The sequence below is a fragment of the Ambystoma mexicanum genome, chromosome 10 (genome assembly GCF_040938575.1).
Source record: "Ambystoma mexicanum isolate Mex_15411 chromosome 10, UKY_AmexF1_1, whole genome shotgun sequence".
Classification (NCBI taxonomy): Eukaryota; Metazoa; Chordata; class Amphibia; order Caudata; family Ambystomatidae; genus Ambystoma; species Ambystoma mexicanum.
The window spans coordinates 1,274,208,639-1,274,222,842 of NC_090932.1; the positions used below are offsets into that span (position 1 = coordinate 1,274,208,639).

General features: G+C 51.0%; 1 protein-coding gene across 4 annotated transcripts in view; it reads left to right on the top strand.

Moving 5' to 3' along the window:
* The window catches only part of EWSR1 (EWS RNA binding protein 1), a 360,583-nt gene that overhangs the window by 176,859 nt on the left and 169,520 nt on the right, over window positions 1–14,204 (top strand). For all 4 annotated transcript variants that reach the window (XM_069619263.1, XM_069619264.1, XM_069619261.1 and 1 more), the window contains exon 8: window positions 12,422–12,758. In XM_069619263.1, coding sequence (XP_069475364.1) covers window positions 12,422–12,758 — 337 coding nt within the window. The remainder of the gene's footprint in view (window positions 1–12,421; window positions 12,759–14,204) is intronic.

A 14,204-nucleotide genomic window follows, 5' to 3' on the forward strand; every position in this document is an offset into this window, starting at 1 on the left:
CCTCCCCCTAAGGAGAAGGCCCAGGACGCACCTAAGGAGGTGAAGGCCCCTACCCAGCAGACAAAGGCCTCTATCGAGGCGATCGCGGCGACTCTGGCCAAGCCGGCAGAGACCCCGCCAGCGGAGACTGCCTGTGGGACTAGAGTTTCCCTGCCGCCAAGGAGGGAATCCTCTTTTCAGCCCATCGTCATGGCCCCCGTGATGGAAAAAGGGGGGGTACGGTAGCCTCCTCGAGCTCGGAGTCAGCCTCGGAGGGGGAACTGACCGAAGTCGTGAGGAATCTCGAAGTCCAATTCGAGAAGGTTCGATCCTGCAAGGAAGATACTCGGGAGATAACCGAGGAAGACGGTGAGGAAGAGCAGCCTTCCCTTCCGGCGCAGTCGGAACCTATGCCTCAGGATAGCTTGGCGGACATTTTGTTTGCGATCCAGTCCTTCTGCTCTGAGATAAGGACGAGATTACCACGGCCCAGGCCGGAGGACCCGCAACCTGGCCCGTCGGAAAGTCCTCAGAACAAACGACGGAGGACCCAACCCTCTCCTGCGCTCCCACCTGTAAGGCCTGCAGTTCCCTCCTCATCCTCCCACAAGTCGGGAGATGACTGTGCGGTGGGCTCGACGACGGGTTCTGAGGGCGACGACGGAACGGGTCTCCCGTCGCACGGGCCTCTCCGCCCGACGAGATTGGCTCATTCCACGCCATGATCGCCAGGGCGTCCGAATTGTTCCAGCTCTGCCTGGAGGAGCAGGAAAAGGAAGGTTTCCTCGATCAGCGCCGGGAGGCCAAGAGGAAGACTGTCATCGCGGTGCCTCTAATCGATGACATCTGGGAGGAGGGCCTGTCGGTACTCAAGAACCCCTCCACGGCACCAGCCAAACGGGACCGGTATGAGAAGAAGTACCGGGTCCCCGAGAACGCTCCCCTGTGCCTCAGGGCCCAGCCAACGCCAGACTCGGTCGTCTCGGCGGCGAAGAAGAAAGCGGCGGGGTCCAGAGCCTCAATGTCGAATTCCCCTCCGGACGGCGAGGGAAGGAAGTTGGATGCCATGGGGCGACAGGTAATTTCGTCGGTGACGACTATCAAAGCGGCCAACGCCCTGGCGATCGTGGCCCGTTACGACAGGGAGCTCTGGTTTAAGCTGGCCCCCATATTGGACTTCCTACCGGACGCCAAGAGGTCCGAGGCCCTGGAAATACTTCAAGAAGGCGAGGTGGCGTCGGACCACGCCATAACGGTGGCAACCGATGTTGCCGATACCGGGTTCAGCCAGCTGGGATACAGATTGCCTAAGACGACGGGGCTGGCTCCGGGCGACCGACTTCCGTCAGGACGTCCAGACCAGGGTGTTGGACATGCCGTTCGACGGTACCAACTTGTTCGGGAAGGTGGTGGACGAATCCCTCCAAGCCATAAAGACGGATACGGAGACAGCTCACGCCCTAGGAGCCCTTCAGCAACGACGGCCCTTTCTGAGCTCCGGGGGCAGACAGGGGGCCTCCAAGGGATCCAGCGGTGGCTTGTCCTACCACCAGGCGGCACGCTCCTCGTCTCAGGAGGCCTACAGGGGTTGCGGCAAGCTGGGAGAGCCTCGCCGCCATCGGCAAGGTGGCCAGGGCGGCAAGGCCACCACCTCAAAGCAGGACTGAACCGGGCGTGGCCTCGGGCCCCCACCGAAGCACCCCGGTGGGAGGCCGGCTGACCAAGTTAGTCGGCGTGTGTAAGTCCATCTCCACCGACCGTTGGGTGCTGGATACCCTGGCAAGAGGACACTCTATCGAATTCCTGAAGAAGAGCCCTCACGTTCCACCTGTGGCCAGGAAGGAAAATCACGTCCCGCAACTGCTGTTGGAAGTACGGGCGATGCTCAGGAAAGGCGCCATCGAGCTTTCCGAAGAGGCTCCAGGGTGTACTCAAGGTACTTCCTCGTCAGGAAGAAGACGGGCGGCTGGCGCCCCATCCTGGATCTTCGTCGTTTGAACAAATACATCAGGTCACAAAAGTTCAGGATGGTCACCCTCCAGCACGTGCTGGGACAGCTGGAGGAAGGCGACTTTCTATCGGCGCTGGACCTGGCGGATGCATACTTCCACGTTCCCATCCTCAAAAGTCACTGAAAGTTCCTCCGGTTTGTCGCCCAGGGACGCCACTACCAATTCAGAGCACTACCGTTCAGATTGAAGTCCGCCCCCAGGGTCTTTACCAAGTGCCTAGCACCTGTGGCGGCGCGGCTGCGCCTGCAGGGGTTTCACGTCTACCCCTACCTGGACGACTGGCTCATCCGCTCAAGGACGAGGGAACTCGCCGTCGAACACACTGCGAGGACCGTCCAGCTACTCACAGACCTGGGATTCGCAATAAATTACCCAAAGTCCCACCTGGTGCCGTCGCAGGTGGCCCTGTTTCTGGGAGCGAAGCTCGATAGTGAGGCGCCTGGCGGCACCGTCGGAAGAACGGACGAAGACCATTCTGGGCAAAGTGCAGCGCCTGCTAGCCACGGACATGGCCAGGGTGAGGTCCATCAAGTCCCTTCTGGGGATGATGTCCTCTTGTATCTACTTGGTGCGCCTCTGCAGACTACGGATGTGCCCTCTTCAAGAATTTCTCGATGCCCGTTGGATGCAGGCGACGGGCACCTTCGAAGACAGAGTCCCCCTCAACGAGGTGTTCCGGCGGGCGATTCAGTGGTGGGGCGTTCGAGCGCACCTCACGGCGGGCAAGGACTTTCAGACGCTGGCGTACCAGGAGACGGTGACGACGGACGCTTCCCTGGAGGGTTGGGGCGCCCACACCAGAGATCTCCGCACAAGAGGCCTCTGGCTCCCGGAGCAGAAGCTCCTGCACATCAACATCCTGGAACTCCGAGCCGTGTTCTGGGCTCTCAAATCGTTCCTCCTGTCGCTCAAGGGCAAGGTGGTGCGGATCTTCACGGACAACACCACGACAATGTTTTACATACGGAAGCAGGGAGGCACCAGATCCCCAGCCCTATCCAAGGAGGCACAGGATCTGTGGCACTGGGCGGTCGCCCATGGGATGTTCCTGGTTCCCTTCCACCTGGCAGGAGAAAGAAACCATCGCCGACTCGCTCAGCAGGGAGCTGCGTGCGTGCCACGAGTGGGAGCTGCGCCAGGATCAGGTGGATCAACTCTTCCGACGATGGGGCAAACCCCAAATCGACCTGTTCGCAACAGCGACAAACTCGAAGTGCCAGAGGTTCGCCAGCAGGTTTCCCCAGCCGAGAAGCATGGGCGATGTGTTCTCGTTCCCCTGGGACGGCCTATACCATTATGCGTTCCCTCCGTTGCCGTTGCTGCTTCGACTCATCAATCAGCTCAAGAGGTCCCGGTGCAGGATGATCGTCGCACCGGCGTGGCCGAGGCAGATCTGGTTCCCGGACCTTCTGTACTTGTCAACATCCCGACCCATCAAGCTGTCGGCGGACGCGGATCTTCTCTCCTGAGAAGGAGGCGCCATCTTCCACCACGACCCGGCGTCGCTGAACCTGAAGGCTTGGCTCCTGCAGCGCTAGAGTTTGGAGGGTACAATATACCGGCCGACTGCAGAGAGGTTCTTGCAAAGGCCAGAGCATCCTCGACTCTCAAATGCTACGGTCACAAGTGGAAGAGGTTCTCTATCTGGTGCCGAGCACAGATCAACCCCTTACGGATTACGGCCCCTCAAGTGCTGCCATACCCGTATTCACTGGCAAAGGCTGGGCTAGCCCATGCCTCCATTAAGATTCATCTGGCGGCGATCTCCAGATATACCAGAACCACAGGACAGACGTCCCTGTGGTCCCATCGACTGGTAAAAGTTTATGAAAGGACTGTTCTGGTCGTTCTCGCCGGTGAAGGCCCCGGCATGGGAACTTAACGTGGTGCTGACCAGGCTCATGGGGCCCCCATTCGAGCCGATGCACTCCGCACCGATGAAGTTTGTGTCGTGGAAGACTGCATTCCTGGTGGCCATTACCTCCGCACGACGAGTGGGAGAGATCCAGGCCCTATCCTGCAAAGCACCGTACTTGACGATCCATGCCTCGAGGGTGCTGCTTAGGACGCAGCCCTCCTTTATGCCCAAGGTGCTGTCGGACTTCCATCTTAACGAGCCCCTGGTGTTACCTGTTTTCTTCCCGTCTCCTTCGTCGCCGGCCGAGAGGACTTTGCACTCGCTGGATGTGGCTAGAGCGCTGAAGTTCTACGTGGACCGCACGAAGAGTTTTCGGAAGACATCACAGCTGTTTGTGAAGTTTGGACCTGTGAATCATGGGAAGGCTCTCTCGAAGTCTTCTATTTCCAGATGGCTCTCCGGCTGCATCATGCACTGCCACCGGTTAGCTAACCGACCGCTGCCAGGCTGTCCGAGAGCCCATTTGACCAGAGAGATCGCTGCTACTACGGTGTTCCTATCTTGTGTGCCCCTGCTGGACATCTGCAGGGCTGCTACGTGGAGGTCGACGCACACCTTCACGAGATTCTATTGCGTCGATCTGGATTCCAGGGAGGAGTCCAGGGTCAGCCAAGCAGTGCTGCGCAACCTGTTCGCTTAAGGTGAGCCTGGTGAGGAGGTAAGAGATGCTTAATGTTGAGTTGTTGTATTGCTTAATGTTGAGCCTTTTGCCACCTCCCGTGGTTGTGCATGTGTACTGCTATGTATTATATTCATGAGCATGTGAATCCATGCCAGACCCCATGCTGGAGAAGGAACAATTTACTTACCTGTAACTGTTGTTCTCCAGCATGGATTCACATGCGAACCCTCCTGCCTACCCCTCTGCGGCTCTTCACTTGGCCATACTGCCACTTCACGTGCTACCAAATCTGAAGATGGCTGCCAGAGGCGGGGCTTAGGGAGAGGGCAGTCATTGGCTGGGGGCAGTATGACCCAGAGATCAGTGATTGGTTACTACTAAGAAAGACAGATCAGAAACGAAACTGATACTGATTTTCTTTACCAAGGATTCCCAGCCTGACAGGGAATATTCATGAGCATGTGAATCCATGCCAGACCCATGCTGGAGAACAACAGTTACAGGTAAGTAACTTGTTCCTTATACCGCGCACCGTCACCAACGGAGTTGGTCCCCAGGCGCTCTGGCGGATCTGCAAATGAGAAGATGGGATGGGTCAGTAGGTGAAGCGGTGGTAGGATAGTGAGAGGAGTGGTGTTCTGTTGGCAGCTTCAACTCGGTATACACCGGCTGCTGAGCTTCGGTGCGAGTATTGGATCGATGTCAGTCCTCGTGTGCTGTTAGTGTTGCTTATGTGTTGTGGTGTTGTGAAGTGCGTGCGGGTTGTTGTGGGAGAGATGGTTGTGGGAGATTTTGAGTGAGATGTCTGCAGAAATGCAGTTTTTTGTTAGTTGGTTGTATGAAGTTCAGAAATCTGTCGGTGTGTGGCACTCGCCAATCCTCCCAATTTCATCGGGGTGGACAAATGGGCTACGCCTGGCAGGGTTTTGGTATGTGTGGGGCGCTCCCTGTGCTGTTCTAACGCGCTTTGTAAGTGTTATGATTGCTCCTCGTCGTTCTATTCTAGTCAGCTCTGTAGGTGTTCTAATGCCGATGGATTGATTCATGTGGTTGGGTGTCTATTCTCCTCCTTGGGTGCTGGGCTGGTGTGGCGGTCTCCTCTCAAACTTTCTATCTAAATGCAGCTGCCGGTTAGCAACGGGTACGTCCGGGGGGAGTGGGTGTTAGTCATTTAGGGCTTTCGTTTGGGTCTAAGTATGTGATCAGTCTCTGGAGGCCTCCTTTTGTGGCTATTTCCCAGGATATCTTATGGTCTGTCGCGTGGTAGGTTCTTTGGGTTCAGTGTTTGTCCATTTGAGAGTGGCCGAAGTTGGTTGTTTTTGTTTTAATGGGATGGGCATTCTAGTGCGTCGCTGTTGTGGTTACGCTGTGACAAGCTGTTTTTACGTACTCACCCTAGGTTCTCACCTAAATTCATCTCCAAATTTCATTTAAATCAGTCTATTGAGCTACCGGCTTTCTTCCAGGAGCCCAAAAGCTCAGCTGAGGCAAAACTCCACTAGATGTGAGGAGACGAGACCAGACCGCTAAGAAAGACAGATCAACTGTTTGTCTCCATAGCACCAGGCAGAGAAGGTGACTGCATCTCTAAGAATGCCTTCTCTAGGTGGATAATCGGATGTATCCAACTGTGCTATTACCTATCAGATAAAAAACTGCCTTTTAGGCCAATGGCCCACTCCACAAGAGGTACTGGAGCCAATCTGGCTTTCATTGCAAATGCCCCTTAACAGCTACATGGAGCTCAATACATACTTTAACTCAGCACTAAAGCATTGACACCCATTCCAAGATAGATACACAAGTGGGACCAGCGGTTCTAAGACATATATTCACTCATGACCTTCTCACATCCCACCGCCTCCTTCCATTGCTCGCTAATCTATGCACAGCATGTTATCTAAGCCGATTCCACAAGCCTCAGAAGGGATACATTACTCACCGTAATCGTATTTCTGATGCTTGTATCTGCTTTGCGACCAACCCTTCCTCTCTTCGGAGAGAAGGCGCATGGATGCTTAGGAGCTTGTCTGATCTGTATCTGCTTGGCTCAGACTGTTCTCATGCTACACCTCATGTCAGAAAAATAACAATCTTGGGTACCTCGATGCGTGAGGGGATCATGGGTACAGTGGACGTCACACTAGGGATAGTATTACTGGCACGCCCAGTAATTTCAAAAACAAATGTAATACTCTGCATCTTCCACTAGATGTCGGCCTATGCACAGCATGTGAATCTAAGCAGATACAGGCATCAGAAATACGATTACGATGAGTAATGAATCCCTTATAAATTACTCACCGTCCTTGGTCCCCTTTCCTCCATAAGTTCTCCCCCCCCCCCCCCCCCCCCCCCCCAACCTCAATACTGGTCATTGGGCAATGTTTAAATCTGTCATCACGTCCCTGGGGACTGAAGTGTGCCGCCGAAGGGTGGAGTTAGGGCAGCGTATGCTCCCAGGGCCGCACCCATGCTCGCTTCAAAATTTAAAGGGGAGGGTTTTGGGCTCCCATGCAGTATGGAGGAAAGAGGAATCACTACGGTGAGTAACTTATTTCTTTTATTGTGGATTCCCAGCCTGACTGATAATATTCATGAGCAGGTGAATCTATGCCAGACCCATGCTGGAGAACAAAAGTTACAGGTAAGTAGCTTGTTCCTTTCTTCATCCGGCTGTCTACATCTTTCATCGCCCCTCAAGGGCGGAATTTTCAAGTGATTTTTCTTGGAAGATTCTGGAAGATTCGTGAAGGCCATCGGGCCTACACCTTATGCCGGACCGTGTCTGGGAAGGACTAGGGTTCCCTCTTCAAGCTCTGCACCGGCTGCAGTGAATGTGTGATGTGTTAATGTAGGACAACCATTCCCAATGACTCTATTGTCTTCATCCGCCGCACAAGGAAGAGGATTACGAAATCTGTAATGGCTTTACCAAGCGCACCATAAAGGATCAGCACATCAGACTTGCGGCGTGGCTCAAAGCCAAGACCTCTATCCATGTGGGGTCACAGGGGCATGCCTCACCCGGATCCAGCCAGTCACAGCAGGCTTCGATGTCCACTGAGGGCGATCCATCTGTGGGGGCCCAAGTCAAGGCCAAGCACCACAAGTCTGTTGCCACGCAAGCGGGTCGCTTGACGAACAGGGCATAATCCTCTTCTCCATTGGCCTCCGTGTCAAGCCACTGCTCCAGTTCTTAGTCGAAGAAGAAGTCTGCTACCTTGGGTAAGCTGCGGGAGACACCGGAGAAGGGCAATTCTCAGAATAAGGTGGCTGGCCAGCCCGTGAAGGCACAGGTCGTCCAGGCTAAATCGTCTATTGTAATCGACGGTTGCGGCTGCCCTTTCAAAGGCAAAAGGAGCTGACCTGTCCAGCGGGCCGCCAGAGTGGCCTTCTCCCAGATGAGGGGCTTTGGCCAAGCCAGTGGAAAAGACCCCGGAAAAGAGGATGCTATCAATAAGCCAGACTCCTCAGGACACAAAGTGCAGGGGGCGGGAGTGGGTACAGATATTTCTTCAATGAGGACATGGTTCTGTCCACACGGATTGGAACCTCGAGGAGGTGGTAAGCACTGGAGGAGGCAATGACTTAGGGGCAGGGCCCAGCGGACCTACTACCCCAACATCCCCCAGAGATTTTTCACAAGACATTCTCGACTCTCCACACATAAAGAAAAGGATGCCGATGGTACCATTGACAACAGGTCCACCACCATAGATGAAGCGGTACCCTACACCTCCTTTCCAGCCGCCGCACGCAATCAGTGTATTTCCCCCCCCCCCTACCTCCCTGAGTGGGCTCATTACACTTCATGTCGCCTGCGTCTCTGAACTCTCTCTTCCAGCTCACGCAAGGAGAGACGAAGGAGGGCTTCCTTTATCAACGCCAGGAGGCGAAAAGAATACCATTCTGGCGGTGAATCTCCTGGACTACATCTGGGATGAGGGCCTTTACACGTAGGTTTTGTTACAACTTTCCACCCCAACTCAGTTTCTGCAGACATGGCATGTAATTGCCTGTGGTCTGTTTTCCCGCCTTTTTGGTTCCGTCGAAGAAGCCCAGGAGCTGCGGGTGTAAGAAGAGTTCCGGTTTTGTTTAAGAGCTTGGTACAACCTCTTCTCTACCAACTATGCCGCAGGACTCTTCAGGAAGTTGACCAGATGCGAGAACGCTGGTTTCAGTGATGGTCACTGTTGCATTGTAACAGCAGGGGATACAGATGTCTTGGTTGTTGACGTCTGTCCTCTATCTCTGGCACTGTTAATGCTAGGATGCTGACATTTTGCATGAAGAACCTTTGCAGATCAAGCTGACGACCCCTTGAGTTCGGATCTGAAACACTGAACGACTCTTCTACTGCAGTAGCCCAAACTGTTCAGTCCAACGGGTGGCCCAGGGACACTTCCAAAAACTCCAACTTGTTGAGTTACCAGAAGTCTAGAATGGTTGTTCTCAGCACTGCTACATGTCGAAGCACTGATGGTTTTCTAAGATCACCAGCCAGACAGGGCTCCAACGGGACTGCAGCAAATATTTGTCTCCAGACCTTATCGGGATTGGTTCAAGGTTCTTTCCGAAGTCCTCACAACTATATAGGATACGTGGCTCCTCACAGGATCTCTGGGGAATGGCTGCAGGACTCCTTATGTGAAAACTCAGGTAAGCATACAAACTCAGCCCAACCAAAGCAATGGAAGATCCCCCTCCACCCCCCTGCAGCAGTGGTCCAATCTGGGACTATTGTTGCTGAAACTAATGTATACACTCCAGACCTACAGAAACTAGTTTTTATTTGGACTAGCCAGTCCCAACCCACTACCTCGTTTGCAACACAAATGCCCTTCACTAGCCCGTGAAAATAGAGGCTTTCGCAGGGAAGTGCATGGCCCAAAAATGCAATTTCCTTACCTGGAAAGGCAGGAAGGCGGCCAATAAAGAAAATGGCCAAAAGAACGAGCGCAAACCACTAGTCGATTTGTAGCCAAATGAGGTAAAGCTGAAATAACATACAGTAAAAATTGGGAGAAAGTAACTGCTGCCACCAAAGACCCCATTGCACTGCATTGGAAGCTGCATTGGGCAATTTTAAAAAGCCACCCCAACTGCCAACTAAATCGCAAGACTATGCAAAACCTAGTTTCCCAGTACTGACAGTCTGAAGGACTAGTCCGTTCCCCATAACATGTGAGCAAAAGGCCAGTGGAGTGAACCTGAAGGCTTCACTTCATTGCTAAAGTCAGGATATTGTGTAAAAAAAAAGCACAATGCATGGTCCATAAAATAGAGAAGTTGGGGAGATGTATCAGTTGTATGCTTAATCCTCTCTCCTAGTGAGACCTCTAGCACTTTTTGCTCTATATGAGCAGTGTTGCTGGGAACCCTTTTTGTAAGTCTTATATCCTTAGAACTGCAGTTCTCAAGGGAAGGGGCTTACTTTGTATCCTTGCTCAAAACTCTCCCACTCTACTTTAAATTACTTTAAAATATTGCATTTAATGTTTTATGCCAAGGTAGGGGAGCAAGCAATTTTTTTTGACGCTTCAGCCCTACACCACAGACTGACTTTAGAAGTCCAGCCCTATTTTACCTCAAGTCAGTCTTTTAGGTGTCCCAAAAGGTTCCTTGCGATGGAGGTTTGGCCGCTGCTGATGTGCATGAATGGTGCAGATCCATTCTGTTGGACGGCTGAGTTTGACCACCTGAATTTAGGATAAGGGTATTCCTGCACCATTCCAGCAGATCAGAAGAGGAGCAAAGTATCCTAAGTAGCTGTGCAGGCGACAAAGGCGACCCGAGGACAAATCCTGAAGAGAGGCCTGTGCTGTCCCGATGAAGCCCTGCTAGACTACGTGATCTCATAACCTTGCTGGTGCTGCGGCTCCTTACAGGTGGGACCATCTAGTCTTGACACCTTCTCACAATCCTGCAGCCTTTGGAAGTATTCATGCACCACCCAGTGGACTGACCAGCTCCGTTTTGGGCTACTGTGGCAGAAGTGTCACTTTGCCAGGTTTTTACCCGAACTTCAGTGGTCTCCAGCTTTTCCTACAAGTAGTCTTTCTGCAAAGTTTCATTGTCCCAGTAGTGACTGGTCCTGTTCTGGAAGGATTCCTTTGTTCTCGACTGCTGTTGCCTGTGTGCAGTGACTGTCATTGGATCTGGCCAACCCCTGTCTGGTAGTCTCCTCACGAGTCCTTCATCGGTGACTGCTGCATTTCTTAGCTGAAAAGGGCTGCACTCAGCTCCTGGACCAGACCTGAATCTTCCATGCAACGGAAGCTCCTGGGAATATTCTACTGGATCCAACAGTGGGAAACACTAATCCTCTCGACTGCAAAGTACTTTGGGAACATCGGAGTAAAAGCATTGAGTAGTTTCAATACTTAATAATTGTTTTTTAAACCTTTGTCGAAAAAAAGCTGCTCTAGAAGGTAGGAAAAGTTCTTTATTGAACTTTTAATTCATTTGAAAGATTTCTGGAACAATCTCGTCACCCACAGGAACATTCCCTAACTTTGACCTACCTTCTAAAGGTACTTTGTGAACGTTTGGGCACAAAGCCCCATTCAGCTTGCGATTGGACTCCTAAGGTTAGGGCTTCTTATCCTGTGGACTAGTTAAACAATTGCCGAACCACTTACCTTTTTCCTTTCAGGTGAATTGTGTCCATTGCATTAATCAACTGTGACTGTACATAGGTTTCATATTTAGTGTTGTGTGATATTACATGCAGGATTCATTTTTAGTGTTTTTGGTCCGAGTATTTTTGTACTTGCCTGTCTAAGTAGAATTATTGTGTATTTAACTGTGAGGACTCTATGTGGATCCCGTTCCCCCCCCCCCCCCCCCCAATCCCCCACTTGCCTCTCTTGAGACTTGGCTTTGCTTAACTTGATTGGTTTGGCTAAACTCCCAGAGTCCCCCGCCTCCTAAAATGTGTCCACCAGGCTAGAATTTCTAAATCAATATTAACAAGAGGCTATTCCCCTTTGCCGCCATATTTTGTTTTATTTCTAAAGTGGTAGGGCCAGTTTGTTCGGATTCGGATGGAAGAGTTAGTTTGTCCTTTGAGCACCTTGGTTTTAGTTTCGATAGGTAAGTAACTTCCCTTAAAAAAATGGGCCAAGTTGGGTCCTTTTCTTTGAATAACACCAGTTTTGACCAGATCATACAGCCTGACTCCTTCTGGTTTGCTACAGCGCACATGGGCGACACTTGATATCAAATTGAATGCGGCTGAAACGACTAGTAGTGGTGCCATGCACCAGGCTTTAACTTGGGCAGAGCTTTATTTCAGAGTTCATTCTGCCAGGCTATTTTTGATCAGGGTTTTGGTAAAGGGGCATGTTTTAAATGCAGCCTCTGCACTGCAGATATTTGACTTTCAATACAGTTGTCAAATGGGCAACTGTGACCTCTCTGCCACTGTTAGAGCAGGCGCTGCAAGACAGGATGCAGCAGGACCCAGATGTACACTATACAGTTGGCATGTAATTTATGAAAAGGGATTCTGTTAAGTCGATTACTATTTCAGAGATGGAATTACCCGCATCATTTTATTGAATTTTTTTTTAGTGTTAAAAAAATCAAAAAGGCCAGGGCTTCTACGCACATGCCAAATGGCAATCCGTCACTCACTTAACCCCAGTCCAGCTTTCACGGCTACGACCTAGGGTTGATTTTACTTTGAAGTTTGCTGCTTTGTAATTCCATTGTGGTGCGAAGGTGCTACTAAACCTTGGAACAGTCTTTGGGCTTAAAGGACCTTATCTGTGCCTTTAAGGTCCACACTAGAAGTGCTTGGAGCATGGCATGTTTTACAGCCTTGAATTTACATTTAAAATGTAGACCACTTTGCTTTATCCTAATTGCTTTTTTTTCTTTTAGGTGGGTATCGACAGGATCTTAATAGCAGCATGAGCTCCTATGGGCAGGAGCATGATCGCTATTCTGGACCAGGCGAGAGCCGTGGTATGGGAATGTCCGAGAATAGGAACCGTGGCCGCAGCTTATTTGATCGTGGCGGCATGGGCAGAGGTGGAAGAAGCCGTGGCGGACGAGACGGACGGGATGGTGGCAGAGATGGAGGTGGCAGGGATGGAGGAAGGCGAGATGATGGCAGAAGAGATGATGGCAGGCGCGATGAAGGAAGGGATGGTGGTGGCAGGGATGGTAGAGGTGGCAGGGATGGAGGAAGACAAGGTGGAAGCAGAGATGGCATGGGGTAAGAGAAAAACCTTTTATTTTGCTAATTTTTCCTACAGATTTGTTTTAATGGGATGAAGTGATCTGCAAGATTGTTTATGTATTTAATTCCACATGCATCCTTGTATTTTGAAAGGGCGGAGGGGGCTGGGACTGGGAGCTGTCCTAATTTACTTTAACTCAGTTTTGCAGGTCGCTTCTAGTTTGAGGACATGCCTCTGGGGTTAGTAACTTGCTGGATGGAGCATGCACACTTTAGCTCACCCCACGTCCTGTATATACACTAGCAACGTTTTCCTTTTGTTTTGAACTTTATGAAGTCCCACTTGCACAGATTTCAGATATCTTGATTCCACAACTGGTACAGGGCTAACTAGGCATTGGTCTGGACTTCAAGACCAAAAAGCCATTCTTACCAATAACATATTCATACATATGTGTTGCACCTAAAGCAAACTAGAGTGGAGTAGAATGGGTCATCACTTAGGAGTACTGGTTATTAATCTAACTTTTCATTTTCAGGTACTGCCTCATGAATGTTAGTTTGGCTTCATTTAAACCATAATTAAAGGACTGGTTATGCAATGTTCATAGTGCTGCCCACTCCAATATAGATCACAACAAACCCACATCGTGGAATTGCTATGGTTTGATCTGAAACAATGTACTTATGTGGGGAGGTGCATGTTCCATCCTTTGTAGTCTATACAGTTCTATGCAGAGTAACGCCACTCAGTTTAGTGCCAAATTATGTACTGTTTCTGGGGGTTGCTGAATTGGCAAATGTCTCAGCTGTAGTGCAAATGCTCTGCCTAGCAACTGTCTAGTTAACCTGCTCTTGAAACCTTGGTCAGGCTGTAATGTTGACTCTGACTGCCACTTAAATGGTCTCCAGTAAACGCATCTCTTCTCAATAGTGTTAAAGGTTTCAGTTGGTTATTTGGACATACCATTTAGAAATATACGACTCTGAAACCCATCACCACAGCCCTAAAAGTATCAAGTGCGCTTTGGCACAAATTGCATATTTACAATATGGTCCATAATCTAAATCTAGATGAATGATCAGAAGCTTTCCTACTTTAGCCATTTGTCTAAAGTCTGCCACACATCCCAATACATCTTGCTTTGTCAGTCTATGGGCACTGCTACACTGTCTGGTGCTGTGTTGACAATGTGGACCATGAACGTAGGATTTCAATGACTGAAGGCAGCGTAATTTCGTTGCACTGCTTACTATTGACTGGCATTGCACGTGCATTAGAAAGCACAAAGTGGCTGCATTAGTCTCCTGGTTGTATTGGCATTTGAGGGATGTATAGGCTGCCCTTACCAAGTGCAGGTGTTTAGTATTTCTCTTTAGTATGGAGGCATTTGAAGCTGCTGGTGGAGCGGCTGAGCCTCTGGCCCTACTGTGGTGATGGGATTTCAGTGTCTGGGGAGGTAAGTAGCTCAAATCTTGTAA